At 40.5% G+C, this 17,204-nt stretch overlaps 1 protein-coding gene across 1 annotated transcript; it reads left to right on the forward strand.

Annotated features, from left to right (window-relative positions):
• Positions 1 to 7,512: 7,512 nt before the first annotated feature.
• Positions 7,513 to 16,922, forward strand: LOC140994354 (aspartate aminotransferase, mitochondrial-like). Its single transcript, XM_073463933.1, has 10 exons — positions 7,513 to 7,638; positions 11,343 to 11,499; positions 11,775 to 11,903; positions 11,991 to 12,050; positions 12,136 to 12,297; positions 12,754 to 12,858; positions 13,079 to 13,229; positions 14,384 to 14,549; positions 14,686 to 14,836; positions 15,591 to 16,922. Exons 1-10 carry the CDS (start codon positions 7,556 to 7,558, stop codon positions 15,711 to 15,713), a joined length of 1,287 nt encoding a protein of 428 aa, XP_073320034.1. The 5' UTR covers positions 7,513 to 7,555; the 3' UTR covers positions 15,714 to 16,922.
• The last annotated feature ends 282 nt before the right edge of the window (positions 16,923 to 17,204 follow it).

The following is a 17,204-nucleotide window of genomic DNA, read 5'->3' on the forward strand; positions in this document are numbered from 1 at the left end:
TATACTGACTGAACGAGACACAGCAGTCCCCATCGGACTCCAGTGAAATTTGTATTTTTGGTGAATATTTTAGAGAAAAAAGTGGCCCATTTTTTCAATAGCTTCCAGGTCTTTGGACCGATTGACTCGAAATCGCTCCCAAATGTGCTCCTATACTGGCTGAACGAGACACAGCAGTCCCCATCGGATTCCTGTGAAATTTGTATTTTTGGTGAATATTTTAAAGAAAAAAGTGGCCCATTTTTTCAATAGCTTCCAGGTCTTCTGACCGATTGACTCGAAATCGCTCCCAAATGTGCTCCTATACTGACTGAACGAGACACAGCAGTCCCCATCGGATTCCGGTGAAATTTGTATTTTTGGTGAATATTTTTTTAAAAAAAGTGGCCCATTTTTTCAATAGCTTCCAGGTCTTTGGACCGATTGACTCGAATTCGCTCCCAAATGTGCTCCTATACTGGCTGAACGAGACACAGCAGTCCCCATCGGATTCCGGTGAAATTTGTATTTTTGGTGAATATTTTAAAGAAAAAAGTGGCCCATTTTTTCAATAGCTTCCAGGTCTTCTGACCGATTGACTCGAAATCGTTCCCAAATGTGCTCCTATACTGGCTGAACGAGACACAGCAGTCCCCATCGGATTCCGGTGAAATTTGTATTTTTGGTGAATATTTTAGTGAAAAGAGACAATGTTTCATGAGACTGCCTTAGGGTTAGGGTTATGGGGGTAGGGTTAGGGTTACGGCCGTCTTTTGACCGATTGACTCGGAATTCGTCACGAATGTGGTCCTCTACTGGCTGAATGAGGGACAGCAGTTCCCATTGGATTCCGGTGGAATTTGTATTTTTGGTGAATATTTTAGTGAAAAGGGACAATGTTTCATGAGACTGGCTTAAGGCTGGAGTTAGGGTTAGGGTTATGGGGCTAGGGTTAGGGTTACGGCCGTCTTTTGACCGATTGACTCGAAATTCGTCACGAATGTGGTCCTCTACTGGCTGAATGAGGGACAGCAGTTCCCTTTGGATTCCGGTGGAATTTGTATTTTTGGTGAATATTTTAGTGAAAAAAGTGGCCCATTTTTTCAATAGCTTCCAGGTCTTTGGACCGATTGACTCGAAATCGCTCCCAAATGTGCTCCTATACTGGCTGAACGAGACACAGCAGTCCCCATCGGATTCCGGTGGAATTTGTATTTTTGGTGAATATTTTAGTGAAAAGGGACAATGTTTCATGAGACTGGCTTAAGGCTGGAGTTAGGGTTAGGGTTATGGGGCTAGGGTTAGGGTTACGGCCGTCTTTTGACCGATTGACTCGAAATTCGTCACGAATGTGGTCCTCTACTGGCTGAATGAGGGACAGCAGTTCCCATTGGATTCCGGTGGAATTTGTATTTTTGGTGAATATTTTAGTGAAAAAAGTGGCCCATTTTTTCAATAGCTTCCAGGTCTTTGGACCGATTGACTCGAAATCGCTCCCAAATGTGCTCCTATACTGGCTGAACGAGACACAGCAGTCCCCATCGGATTCCGGTGGAATTTGTATTTTTTGTGAATATTTTAGTGAAAAGGGACAATGTTTCATGAGACTGGCTTAAGGCTGGAGTTAGGGTTAGGGTTATGGGGCTAGGGTTAGGGTTACGGCCGTCTTTTGACCGATTGACTCGAAATTCGTCACGAATGTGGTCCTCTACTGGCTGAATGAGGGACAGCAGTTCCCATTGGATTCCGGTGGAATTTGTATTTTTGGTGAATATTTTAGTGAAAAAAGTGGCCCATTTTTTCAATAGCTTCCAGGTCTTTGGACCGATTGACTCGAAATCGCTCCCAAATGTGCTCCTATACTGGCTGAACGAGACACAGCAGTCCCCATCGGATTCCGGTGGAATTTGTATTTTTGGTGAATATTTTAGTGAAAAGGGACAATGTTTCATGAGACTGGCTTAAGGCTGGAGTTAGGGTTAGGGTTATGGGGCTAGGGTTAGGGTTACGGCCGTCTTTTGACCGATTGACTCGAAATTCGTCACGAATGTGGTCCTCTACTGGCTGAATGAGGGACAGCAGTTCCCATTGGATTCCGGTGGAATTTGTATTTTGGGTGAATATTTTAGTGAAAAAAGTGGCCCATTTTTTCAATAGCTTCCAGGTCTTTGGACCGATTGACTCGAAATCGCTCCCAAATGTGCTCCTATACTGGCTGAACGAGACACAGCAGTCCCCATCGGATTCCGGTGGAATTTGTATTTTTGGTGAATATTTTAGTGAAAAGGGACAATGTTTCATGAGACTGGCTTAAGGCTGGAGTTAGGGTTATGGTTATGGGGCTAGGGTTAGGGTTACGGCCGTCTTTTGACCGATTGACTCGAAATTCGTCACGAATGTGGTCCTCTACTGGCTGAATGAGGGACAGCAGTTCCCATTGGATTCCGTTGGAATTTGTATTTTTGGTGAATATTTTAGTGAAAAAAGTGGCCCATTTTTTCAATAGCTTCCAGGTCTTTGGACCGATTGACTCGAAATCGCTCCCAAATGTGCTCCTATACTGGCTGAACGAGACACAGCAGTCCCCATCGGATTCCGGTGGAATTTGTATTTTTGGTGAATATTTTAGTGAAAAGGGACAATGTTTCATGAGACTGGCTTAAGGCTGGAGTTAGGGTTAGGGTTATGGGGCTAGGGTTAGGGTTACGGCCGTCTTTTGACCGATTGACTCGATTGACCGATTGACTCTTATAAAAAATGAACCTTTTCATAACCATTTAAGCTGGAGCACCATGTCCCACTCACCAGGCAGTGGATCGCCGGAGTTGTGTGTGTCCACAATTCAATTTAAATATTATCTTTATATCTCTTTGTCATTTTGGCATATGGCATTATGAATTCAAAATGGTGGAGGGAAGACGAGATAAACCAAGTCCCTCTGGAATAACTGTTAAACCCTCTAAACCCCTCAAAGAATCAACTAAATAAGTTATTCAAAATACTTTTATAAAGATTTAATTAACATTTCTCTTGTACATTTTCATCTGTCTACTCCAGTGGATGTTATTTGCACCAAAGGGTTTATTCTGCTTTTTCAGATCTGCCATATTTTCTAGTATTTTATTTTAAATTATGAAATAATTAACACTCTTAGTAGTTTGATAGTTGATAGTTTGATAGTTTAATCAAACACCAATATTAAACAGTCTTTAGATTTGAACTAAATACAGGCCCAATAGGCAGAATATACCTTTTGCTGAAAAATATTATTAAGAGCTGGTGAAAAACATGTCCAGCATCTTAATTAATGGAAAAATGTTGCTTTTACCTGTCTGGCTTCCTTACATCTATGTAAATGGAAAAAGAAAAGTGACCGGCATGATTTTTCATTTGTTTAAGAGTAAAAACAAACATTACAAATATTTCCTTGAGATGTAACAACTAATGCATGAAAGGGTTAATAATCTGATAGCTTGGTGGCCCTGAGGTGTATTCACACCCATGATAACACAGAAGTACATTTGCATTATTAAAACATCATGGTTTAAAGGCCCGGTACACCCTCACAGGTGTTTTCACTTATTCTGGCTGACCAGATTTTGGCTCAGATTGAGGTTTAGTGAAGCAGTTCTGATAATTACATGTGGTCACCACGGCCATCTAATAATTAGAATGATTAAAGTATAATATGTACTGCCCTAAGAGGCACAACAAAGTTAAAGAGGGAAATCTGAGATGCTGAGAGGGTCTTTTGGACATTAAGTAAGAAAAACAGGCATAAATTATCAAATTAATGATGGATGAATTCCATTTGGCTTCAGGGTCCTGTGATCATGCAGGCTGGTTCAGTGTCACACTGGCATGGCTTACAGAGACCCTTGAATACGGAGTCATTGTTTATGTTGTTACAATAACAGCTGTGCTTCTCCTGCTATGACAAGTCTGAAGTGTGTGCTAATCCAGAGAAGAGCTCTAATCAGCAAACTGTGAAAACACCTGTGTGGCTGGGTGTGCGGGGCCTTTAAAGTCACAATATTAAGTCTCAGATCACTGCCAAGAGAGACTTTCATGTTCACTATTTGACTGTACTTATTGTAAAAAGCATGATTTATGAGGCATTCATTTTAGCTTAAACTTTGCCCTAATTTCTTAACAGACACACACACATGCACTAGATGTTCTCTCAGTCATAAAATATAAGCACACATACGTCAAACCCTGGAGGCTTAACCAAAGAAACTCATCATGTCATTGTTTTATTCATTTGTCTTTGCACAGAGGACTGAACGCATTGCAGCTTGACATACATGAAGCATATGGAGGCAGATACACTGAAAATATAATCGAGATGCAGCACTTGTGAATATTTCCTTCTCATTTTTTTCCTTTCACTTGTGATCAAATCAAACCCCTTAAATAAAAATGTGCAACTTCATATTTGAGAGCTGCCATCCAAAACAAGGTGAACAAGATATTATGAACCACAGTGCGGCACAGCGAGCTGGACAGTGTTGGAGAAACAGAGCCCACACGGTGTCAAGAGTTATTACTGCAAGTGATATATGAACTTAAACGTCGGACGCTTCACTGGCACCACCTCACATCAACTCATCATCACAGCAGCCTGCTGTCACACAAACTATTAACCTATTACCTCACAGGAAGTGCAAATGTGTGAGAATATTGTGTGTTTGACGATGGCGGAGTGCACACACATACACATGGATACACTCACATATATACTCTACAATGGGTATCAACTCCAAGCTAAGCTGTGAAGCGTCACTCAGCATTACAGTCAGTAACTCTTCACTCTTATCAGTTTTCCATTATTCTTTCCTGCTGCTCTTTCATTTTAATGCTTCTTTCAGCTCTGCTCTGTTTGCTCCTCTCTTACTCATTACTGTCATCAGTTTCTTTCTAAAAAGTGGTTTAAGGACAAATGTGGATTGATTTCAGCCCTGTTCTGAATGAAAACACACATACAAACAATGAGATGTAAAACCAAATACCTACAAAGTATAATATTAAAGAAACAAAAATCACAACACGGCATGTTTACTAGCATGCCACTGAATAAACAATGGAAAAAGAATTGTATTTAGCCTCATCTCTGTTCCACTCGGTTGTTGAACATTGCATGTGAGAACTTGTGCTGTCTCTGACTCGATGGCTTTGTTGGAACAATCCATATCTCCTCCACACACAGGCAGTCCCACATGCAAGCCAAGTTGATGTCCCCCTCTGTCACTGTGTTGGGGTGCCAGGGGGAGTTGACTGTCTGGTTGCAGGAAAAAGAAATGTGTCATGGACTTCCAGGCATTGTTGTGTGATCTTCTTCCAGGTCCCTGTTCCTTCTGCTGTTCTTATAAACTTGTATGACACCATCTTCACTTAATGCAGCACTTCTGCAGAAACATCCCTCATTGTTTTTTCGAGGGATATGAAACCACTGGGAAATAACTGTTTTCTGAAGGTTGGAACCATTTTGTATCAAATATGTAAACTAATAATTCAAAGACTGTTAAGCTACTACACATGAAGCAGTGAGTGCTGCAGAGCTTTGTGGAGTAAAATGCAGAGAAGGTCTCCATCTGGTGGGAAGTTGGAGACAACAAGCGATCACGAAAAGGGGAAGAGTAAATCAGTAATGAATGCTATTTAAAAAAAAAACAAAAGTTTGGTTAAACACTGTTTCTGCTATGTGTAATTCAGCATTAAATGTCCAATGTCTTGTTACATGACATGGCCACAGATGGTTAAAGACTACTGCTGGATAAACATGCATGGAGTGACTGTAATAGCAGCTGCAGCTCAAGATATGAAGCAGTGTCCGTTGTGTGACACTGCCCTCAATAGGACAAATGAAGTAACTGTATAATGCTACTGCCAGGGAATTGCATCATTTCTGCAATCACATCAGATTAAAAAAAAGTAACCATCACTCTTAAGGCACATTATGTAACTTTTTTTTTTGCCCTAAAATAACAGCTTCAAAATCATTGTGATGATACAGTGTCTTGTAACAGAGTGAATGGCGTCTCTGTCTCAGCCACTCCGCCTCCCTCCCTATCACTTGTTTCTGCATTACGTAACTTCAGTAAGAGGGTAGGATCACAGCGTTACATACATGTTTACTTCAACATACAAGTTTTCAACACATAACATTGTTATGATGTAATCAAGGCCATAGCCAGGGTTTAGAAATGAGTGAGGTCCAGATTTTTTGTTTTTTTAAATGGAGCTAGTCTGTTAATGAGACTCTGTTGTCTTATTCTTTAGTGAAGGAAAACCACAGTCAAGCTTCTCCTCATCTCTGTTCTTGATTTAGTCTGTCCCACACAGATAACTGTCTTACGGAGAGCTGTCAGTTTAATATGCAGGGAATTAGGAGCAGACCTGGGATTTGTATTTATGATAGTGGTGTTGCACTCAAAAACTGTGCAGTGGCACCACAGCTGAGGTTCTTCTTCTTCGTCTTGTGAGGAAATCTGCCGTCTTGTGCATGAAAATAAACAAACTTTGCACACACTGTTGATCCAGTCCCATGTCAACCTGTCATGGTGGGCTGATAGTCCTGATGGTCACGCTACAGCAAAACGTCTAAAGTTTAAAACTTTGAAAATTCATAACAAATCAGTTGTTTTGAATCATCAACACATGACAATGGAGGTCACCTCTGCAGACAGGCTGCAGTCAGGTTGATAAACGGGAGTGAAAATAAATAATCTTTTCAATCCCAAAAGTTAAAAGTAATCTCTGAGCCCTCGTCCTACTGGTCAACAGCTCCAGATAAAAGCAGAATCCAGGGAGAGCCATGAGGGTGTTGACTCCTCCAGAAGGTCAGGATCTGCGCCCGATTCTCACACAGTCACACCAACACAGTCTGCAAACACATCTGACATGCTCGAAGTTAAGACACCAGTTTATTTTCACAACTTCTCCATTCACTGTATGCTCTTTATAGATATCTACTCGGAGGACAATGACAAACATTCATGTCTTTTTGCTACTTGAATTAAATTTTTGCATGTTGGCAGTGATGAATGACTAACTTAGTTGTAGACTTATTTTTAAGGTCATATAGGCTATGGGACACAATTTTAATTCCACAATGTAATTTTTACTCTACTCTTTGTCTTTTTTATTCTACATCAATTTGTACACATTCATTTATGGGAATTAAATTTCTTAATCTGATTTTTATTTATTTATTTTTTTAAATATAAATGACCTCTTGTTGGAGTCTTTTCATGGGTGGAAGGAAGGTAAATTTATTCAAATGCTGTCCAGAAGTAAAATTTTAATTTACTTGTGATTTAACTTGGATAATTTTAACCTTGGAAAATAGGGGAAGGAGGAGAAAGGAGGGAAATATTGTAATTTTTTCCTCTATTGCTCCTACACCCCTCTCAGGATTAGTCAGATTATAGCCTCAGCCCTGCTTCACCCACGTTGCGCATCACTGTACGCTGTCGTGACGTCAGCACGTACTCGATGCGTAGCGTCGTCGTCGTGCCTGCCCTTCACATCCGTCCACATCCTACCAGGCTCTACTCCCAAGCGCAGTCCAACGATGGCCCTGCTCAAGTCAAACAAGGTGATCTCCTGTCTGGGGAACATTTCCCCGGCCCTGGGAGTTCTGTCCAGCCGCAACAGGTAAACAGCGATAAAACACTCAAAGCTAACAGAGAAAGAGACATTTAGATACAGTTGCCCTGGTCGTTTAGCGGCTTGCCTCACATTAGTTTAAGCTAGCTTGACCTGCAGACAATCTGTAATTTTAAAGGTTATCGTTAACAGTTATTGCGTGATCAGATTTATGGAGAAACTTCACTGCTCTGTGATTACTTTAGCCACACCAGCTGGCTAGCTTATCGTAGACAGGGGTCAAATGGTTTCAATAGGCCCCGGTGTGCTGTGTGAAGTTAGCTCCTGTGGCGAGAGCGCAGCTAATAATCTCATGTCGGTTAGCTGGTTAAGGTGACAGGCTGCAGGTTTATGACTCGATAACCTCCCAGGTCAACACCTCTTGTGCTAGACATCCTCTCAGATTTGCACTTAATTGACCTCAGAGGTTAACTTGCTATCAGTGAAGCTCGCTAAGTTACTGATGAAAGTCACGTTGGTGTGTCAGCAGCACAAGTTCCGATGGAGCAGTCGCTGGTGTGTGCGTGAAAATAACAGCCCAGCTAACGGTAGGTTTGTTTCGTATTAAATCAATTGTTTATGATAATATTTCGTCTAAGGTGGCTGCGAGTTAGCTTAAATTCATAATTGAGCGGCAACTTTCTGAAGGATTTACACGATCGCGATGGCCTCAACTGTCAAATCCCACGCACAGTTTGAGCTAAGCGACTTGTCGTAGTTGGTGAAGTCGTGTGAGCTGATTGGCTGTCTTGTTCCGCCTTTGCTCGCTGATTGGCTGTCTTGTTCCGCCTTTGCTCGCTGATTGGCTAAGTTCTAGCGGTGAAGCTGAGATAGGAACCGATGTCCTTTCAGGGTGTGCTTGGAGGGCAAACTAGGTTACATCCGTAACTGCGCTTTTATTGTGTTAAAATATCTCAAGTGTAACCATTATAAATGTAGACGTTTTGCTCAGGCGTTTTGTACGTATCTTCATATCTTCATTCAGCCTCTGCTTCTGTTTCCGCAGGTGTAAACGAGGTTTCGTTTAGCTAGCCGGTGCTATCATATTCCTGTCTGTGTGGGTGTGTTTCTGTGTTTCTGCTTGTGTCTCATCTTGTCGTCTCGTGTTCCAGCACATTGGTCTGGTTTCAGAGACTGAATAAATGACAATAGGGATTTTCCACCACCACGCTAGTATCAAGATTGTTGCAGAACGATCACCCATTTTAACCCCAGCAGTCCTGCCCTGCAGCTTGCCTGGAAGGCCTTTGGTCTATTGATCACAGATAACTGACAGTCACTGTGATGTTCTTGTTTATATAAATGCTGAAGTTCAGCTGTTCAAAGGTTCTGTGTACATAAGACCACTTGAACCTGAATGCCCCTTACTGTATATATAGCATTTAAATCCGCTGCAGTGATACACATTATACAATACCACAAAGTAAAATAATCACAGCCTCTTGTGTTTGCAATTTGCACAGACAGTTAATATTTTGTTCCCATATCTATATCCTAACACACAATTTATACATTCATTCATGCATGCACTACTCAAAATTAGTTAGGGATATTGGGACATTTTTGTGTTTTGTGAATATTTTTGGGCCCCTAAAATAATGCGACAGATTTAATTTGACTTTTATTGCATATCAATGCACATGCATATATGCTCCCATATCCCTAACTAATTTTGAGTAATGTACATACATGCAATCTTTGTTAAATGCCCTCTCAGTTAGCTGCTTACTGTATTTCCCCTGCATTTGTGCAGTGACAATAAGGAAATCTTATCTAATCGTAAACTTCAAAAGTATATAGCATAGCTCTGATAACAGCATTTACAATACACTCATAAATAACTACACCCTCACAAATACAATGGAAGCAGTACTTCTCTGACACTGTATGAACATTTTAATCATCAGAAAGGTGGGCGTTTTATCGTATTGTACTGTTAAGTGTTGCTTCCATTGTGTCGTCTACTGCCTGTAGTATCAGGATCAAACAGCCCATTGTATCAAGTTAAACGACTGAAAGACTGGACTTAGCACATACAGTACATGCTTTTTAAAATAAAGCAGCGTGATCCTTTTTGAATTATTAGCAGGAGATTGGAGACCGTTGCCCTTTTGCAAAGTGTTCAGTCCTAAATTTAGCTGCAAACTTTAGAGGGTTTATAAAGTGGAAGAAACCTGAGACAATATATGCGCAGTGGCGCGGTGAAGGTTACAACAAGTGGCAACCCTCATTTATCAAGCAGATATATGTGTCTTACATGTATGTATTGTGTTTGTAATGTATTTAATTTACATCTCAAGTACAAAAGTTTACAGTGGCAAGATTATTTTTATATTTGTAGCAAGCAATGCATTATGATATTGCAGCCAAATATCCAGTAACAAAGCAGCCAATAAAGCACTGATTTCATCAGCCTTTAACAAACAAATGGAATCGAGTCGTCTACCACAGTTTAGTTTTCAATTTGCATTTATTTCATTTTATCTGTCTGCACATTGGAGTAGTGCAGTCCCCCATTACTGAATATAGACTTCCATTTTAAGTGCAAGTTGTATTCTAAGAAAAAGTAAAAATTTAAAACAGTGTATGCTTTATTTAATGTCTGTAGGGATAATCATTGCATTCATAGTTGCTTTGTGAGTTTGATAAAACCATTGAGGTGCCTTCAGTGGATTTCACATGATGCCATTTTATTTTTGGATGCATAACGCTCACCATGCACTGATGACTCAGCTAGTGTGATTCTAAGTTGTGGATATTTTTGTCACTTCACAGTAGATCAATATGCAGTCCCTTGTTTCTTTGGCCTCAAAGAAAAGTATTTTAAAATCATTCCTCTCTGTTAAAATGGGAGCGTCCAGTGTTACTTTCTAGAGTGACTGGTGTGTGTTTTACTATAGTACATGTTGTAGATCACCAGTCTAAACTGGATCTAATACATTTACGCAGTGTCATGTGCATAACAAGCTGTGGACTGTGTCAGGCTGAGGTCAAGAGGTCAGAGTGTATGACCTTATGAATTTGATATTCGTTCTGAATTATTGTAGCAGAGAGCGGCATGCAAAACACAGTTAGTTTAAAACTGTTCAAATACAAGTTTGACATGACATAACACTGTGTCCTTGAACTAGAAAATATAAAAGTCTTCAGCATGTTAGCAAATGATTAATAAATGATTGAAAGGTTGATGATGAGAAGAAATGAAAAACTTAAAGAAAAATTAAAGTTTCTGAGAAAGTATTGGAAATATCGCAAAAGTAAAGAAATGGTAAAAAAATACTAGCATGTGTGTTTATAATGAACATTTCTCACTCTAGAGTATTGTATTGGTTGTTGATAATGGTGGGAAAAGTGACTCGGTGAACAATCTGAGGTCCCAGATTACCTCTTGTTTTTGGACTTTGGACCTCAATGGATTATAATGTTTGTTTCATGAAACTTGTGCCCACTGACCATGTGTCGTTCATGAGTTTCTACGTCAGTGTGGTATCCTCAGGTCACATGAGGAGTTAATCTCACGCATTAGGTCCACGGCGTGTTACAGGAACATGGCTAATTAGTGTGACCCGTGTCACATAAGGCCATGAAAACTTAAGAAAGCAGCGCATTTCATCACCTTGTAAAGACACATTAGTGTTTCTGTTTGTGAGGGAAATTGACTGTGTTCAGTCTTTGCCATCTCATCCTCATCACCCAATTTAATGTTGTTGCAGCTCATGGTGGGGTGGAGTGCAGATGGGTCCCCCCGATCCCATCCTGGGGGTGAGCGAGGCCTTCAAGAAGGACTCCAACCCTAAGAAGATGAACCTGGGAGTGGGAGCCTACAGGGATGACCAGGGCAAGCCCTTTGTGCTCAGCTGTGTCCGCAAGGTACAACTGTCACCAAGCCATGCAGGGAATCCACTATATCTCTCTCATGTCACACACATGCACACAGTGATATCCCCCATGCAATTCAGGGTTTAGTGGGAAAAGCTTAATTTCTTTTGCTAATGACCTCAAGGAAAACCACAGTAATGCACTTTTAGACTGTGACATTTTTCAGATAGTATTTTGAAAATGGAAGAGTCTGTTGTATGTACAAAACAGGGAATACTACTGTGTGTTGTGTTTTATCCTTTTTGATTTTCAAACCTTCCTTCTAGGCAGAGGCTATCATTGCAGCCAAACAGCTGGATAAGGAGTACCTAGCCATTGGTGGTTTGGGGGACTTCACCAAGTCCTGCGCCCAACTCGCTCTTGGCAATGATAATGAGGTCTTGAAGAGCGGCAGGGTAAGTTAACTCCTTCAAACTAAATGAAATTCAAATCAATTGATAGTTTAAGTCCAAGTCAGTACAGCAGTCCTCCTCTCCCAACAGAGCATCACTGTCCAGACCATCTCAGGAACTGGATCTCTGCGTATTGGGGCCAACTTTTTGGTGAGGTTCTCTTGTATCAGTCATTTCAGACAAACCAACAGTTAGGTCAGGCTGGTTATCTCACCAGGTCTTTCCTTTGTCTCAGTCTCGTTTCCATGGAGGTCCTCGTGATGTGTACCTGCCCAAACCGTCCTGGGGAAACCACACGCCCATCTTCAGAGACGCTGGAATGCAGCTCAAAGCATACAGATACTACGACCCCTCCACCTGTGGCTTTGACTTCAAAGGAGCTCTCGACGATATCTCTGTAAGACATTAGGGCAAATATTTTAATAGGTCCAGTTTGACACCTTTTCATGTGTTCTGATTTAAAACACAAATACAGAGGATTTTATGTTTTTTTGTGAAGTTGTTAGTTTTTACTTTAATTAAGAATTGAGTTGTTTACCTTTAAGTTTGGGCAGAGAGGGTTTTCAACAGAGCACTCAGCCTGTGTTTATGTTTTCACGTGTATTCACCTGTATTTTTACTTGTGTGTTTATGTGACAGCCACCAGGGTGAACTTTATGTGTTTGCCCCCATTTTTGTTTATAACCAGGATATCATGAAGTGACTTTGTTGACAGAAAACTGTTTATTGTGTAGAAAATAATCGGTTATGTAACCAGTTGTATGTCTGGCAGTGAAAACACTGTCAAACAAGAGAGTCTGTACTACACATGGTATTGTAAGGTGATTAACCAAACCCTTTTCTTATGTCACAGAAAATCCCAGAGCAGAGTGTGATCATGCTGCATGCTTGTGCCCACAACCCCACTGGTGTGGACCCCAGGCCTGAGCAGTGGAAGGAGATTTCTGACCTTGTGAAGGTGAGTACAAGTCATCTCAGTAAAGGCCTGGGGAAGTTATATTTTTTTTAAAAAGTCTGCACATTTTCTTTTATCTTCAGATCAGGTCTTTGACAGTTCAAAAGCCACAATTGATAAGCACAGTACTTTATCAAGTTGTTATCACTTGAAACATTACTAACTTCTTGTCTCTGTCCGTGTCTCCCTCCTGTGTTCTCCCTCTTTTATTTGCACCTCATAGAAAAAGAACCTGCTTGTGTTCTTCGACATGGCCTACCAGGGCTTCGCCAGCGGCGACATTGACCGTGACGCCTGGGCTGTGCGCTACTTCATTGAGCAGGGCCACAACATCCTGCTGTCCCAGTCCTTCGCTAAGAACATGGGTCTCTATGGTCAGTCAGAATTCAACACAAGTTTAAAGAATACTGATAAAGATCACATAAAGATAACAGTACAGACATGAGATGAAAACTGAGGTGCAGGTTAGTTTTGCTAGTGCTGGACAGGGTCTGCCCATTTTAGCATTGACCAAACTGCAGAATCTGTTGAAATGAGTGATGCTTTCAAATTCTTAGAAACATATATATGCTGTACTGTACATACCATAAAGCTAGTGATACAGTTCTGGAAGAGGTTTTTTTTATGGAAGACAACATGAATGAATGCATTCGTTCATAGCGACTGATTGTGTGAACTGTATCTTGTGTTTTATCACCACCCAGTGGTAAAAACTAGTTGGTCACACATGATTTATTCCATTAAGGATTCAGACTCACAGGACTAAATGCAATTGTACTATTATGTGAGAAAAAATAAGTTAATGTCAGCTTTACCTTTACCTATACTACTAGTTATGTTGTGTTAACTCAGAATATGCCCCGAAGCAGTCATCTAGATACTCGTCAGTGGTTTTGTTCTTCACCAAAACAATGTTTCATAAAGTGAATGCAGCGATCTCTTAAGCTGCAGCGATTTATCAATTCATCAGTTAGTTGTCAACTATTAAATTAATCGGCAACAATTTTGATAATTAATTGGTTTAAGTAATTTCATTTATTTTAGTCAAAATGTGAATATTTTCTGGTTTATTTCCTCCTCTGTGACAATAATAATAAAGAATATCTTTGGGTTGCGGACAAAACAAGACATTTGAGAAGGTATTTTGGGGCTTTGGGTTGTTTTCTACCATCTTTTGACACTTGATCGATTACTCGAGAAAATAAATGACAGATTAATCAACAATGAAGCAGCCCAAGTGATCTCTAGTCTTCTTAAAACATGTTCTGAATGAGATCTCATTCAAATGAAAAGTTAGTTTGTGAGAATGTAAATCTCACTGAAGGAAACCATAAATGTTATATTTTTAAGTCTGTTTTGGCTTACAATTTTATGATTGTCATGTGTAACCCCTCATATCTAATTTATGTTTCAAAATACACTTTACTGGTTGCACATTTACAGTTCTCCTTTTTCACACACATTGAGTTGGTCAGATTCGCTGTAGATCACAATGTTTAACACTGAATGTGGATTTTGATATTCACAGGTGAGCGTGTTGGAGGCTTCACTGTGGTGTGTGGCGATGTAGACGAGGCAAAGAGGGTAGAGTCTCAACTTAAGATCCTGATCAGGCCCATTTACTCCAATCCACCAATGAACGGCGCCAGAATTGCATCAATCATTCTCAACACACCAGATCTGCGCTCACTGTGGTATGTGCTTATAAATGCACACATATTACCTGAACCAAATGTCAAACTTCAGGTCCAAGTCTCCATCTTTCATTTGCACCAAACTGTTCCAAAATCCATTTCCTGATCTGTTTGACCCTGCCTTCTTTGATTCCAGGCTGGAGGAGGTCCACGGTATGGCTAACCGCATCATTAAGATGAGAGAACAGCTGGTGGCTGGTCTGACGAAGGAGGGCTCCACTCACAACTGGCAGCACGTCACCGACCAGATCGGCATGTTCTGCTTCACAGGCCTCAAACCTGAACAGGTACACACACATTTTGGCCTTTGATAGTTGACATTACAGAATGAAAAACATGTTTATCATTGAAATTTAGCAAATTTTTAATTCTTACATAAAACCGACTGTATTAAATGATGCCATACAACAACGGCTAATTCCCAGAGAAAATCATGTTAAAGGAATAGTTTGATGTTTTGGGAAATAAATTTTTTGCTTTCAGGTAGAATTGGATCGAGTGTAGGTAAATTTGGTAGGTCAGATTTGTCTGTTAATTAAAAGGCTACAGCCAGGAGCAGAGACCACCAACTGCCTTGAGTCTCCGCTGGTTGCCGGGCAACTGCTTATAGCCAAGAAATAGGCTCGAAACCCTGCACAAAATGGCAGATTGTTATTTTTACACTGCGTTTTTGTACAGATTAAACAAACAAGATATGGCTAGCTAGCTGTTTTCTGTCTTGTCGCTAAACTAAGCAGCCACTGACTTCATATTTAGCGTACAGGTATGAGAGTGGTGTCGATCTTTCCATCTAAACACGGAAATGGCACAAAGAAAATAGTCGAAACAAAGAAGAAACAAAACCGTCTTGTCCGTCAAAGGTAAATTTAGCTCTGAAAGATTAAAACTTTATTGTGAATGTAAGCACTTGGTCTGGAATAAATTTGAAAATCTGTCCTCTGCTTTCATCTTCAGTAGATTCGACTACTGCAACGGTGACAGACAGCTGCAGCTGATTTCAGATTGCTGCTAATTGTGTGTGTTCATTTGTGTGTCCCGCAGGTTGAGCGCCTGACAAAGGAGTTTTCAGTGTACATGACCAAGGATGGCAGAATTTCCATGGCAGGCGTGACCTCTGGGAACGTTGGCCTACTGGCACACGGGATCCATACGGTCACCAAGTAGACTGGATGCTGCAAGGAGAGCTACGAAATCAAAGCAGCAGTGTTTGAGAGGAGCTTAATGCGTCACTAATTCTCTGTCTCCTCCATTCCACCATTTAGAAAAGAGCTCAGTATTTAGTTAGACATTTTCTTGATTGGATTTCAAATTCAACTTGGAACATTTGCTGCTGTTAAACGGTTTAATTTCTGGTTACCTTTTCTTCAACATTTCACTCAACCGGCTCCCCTGCCAAATTGTAAAAGACATGTTTGCTCCCACCACAGACGGATCATCTTTGCTTATTTATTATGTGGAATCAACTGTTGGCTGTGCATTAGTGTCCTCCTAAATGTGTGCTGTTTATCTGCTGTGAGCTCATTCACTTTAAAACATCAAGGAACCAACATCGGGGTAATATCAGCCTGTGCATTAGTGTTACATTCATGTTGAGGTCTCTGTTGCATTTGAAAGCCTGTCGAAAATGTGAGTTCTGTTATGTTTTTTTCCTTAATTTTTATGGAAGAGTCGTAGCACTTTATAAGGTGTAAGGCACTGTTTGAGTTTCAATATTAGGCTGGCACTCTTTATTTCACAATTATGTAATCAGTTGACTATCAGGCAGATCTCTGGTTTTTCATCTGAACTAATCCGTCATCCAGTAATTTCCTTATTATTTCTGTTAGGAATCTCCCTCAGTATGTTTCCAATAGGATTCATGAAGGATTTTTGGTGGCAGGGCAGCAGTCTCTCTGTCAGTCCCTTTTAATCCCAGATACAAAGAAGCACATAAGCCAAAAAAGGGTTAAACTCGGTACAGAGAAGCAATCAATATTTTGAAGGAATTACACAGATAGGAGTTTTTCTTCATATAGCACCACAGCCCTAAATCGAATGTCCCATTTATTATTTCCTCTTCATAACGGAGTCCTTGTATTTCATACAGATGTCTCTGTGTTGGGATGAGTGGGATACCTGATTTGGTTGAACACTGGACAGTTCATGAAGAAATATGCACATGCTACTCATTTACTCAGACATCATGGTTCAGTGAATGAATCTGTTCGTCAGTGAGACTGTTGGATACACGGGGAATTTTAAAAATGTGGGGTTTGCCCCCAGTCTGGTCATACTTCTGAAACTTCTGGCATGTCGCCGCCACATTTTGCATTCTGTCATAAAATAATGGATCAGTGATCATCATTGAACAAACAATAAATGGCTATAGAGTAATACGTGTTCTAATGTGTGTTTTTTCTAGTTCTTCCCCTGTTTTTGTGATCAGTTGACCCGTTTACTTACAGTTTACCCAACTTTCCGAGTTGATACGCCTACATCTTGCTTATTTAATCAGTGATTTACTTTACATCACAATGATAATGAACTTGCACTATACTGCAGGTCTACAGATCATAATGCTTGTTTCATTTTAAAAACTTACTGAATCATGATGAGTCATTTTCCAGAGTGACGTCAGAGTGAGACTGGATCTAAAGCACAGCTGGATTAAAGGGT

Source organism: Pagrus major, chromosome 4 (assembly GCF_040436345.1).
Source record: "Pagrus major chromosome 4, Pma_NU_1.0".
NCBI classification, from domain to species: Eukaryota; Metazoa; Chordata; class Actinopteri; order Spariformes; family Sparidae; genus Pagrus; species Pagrus major.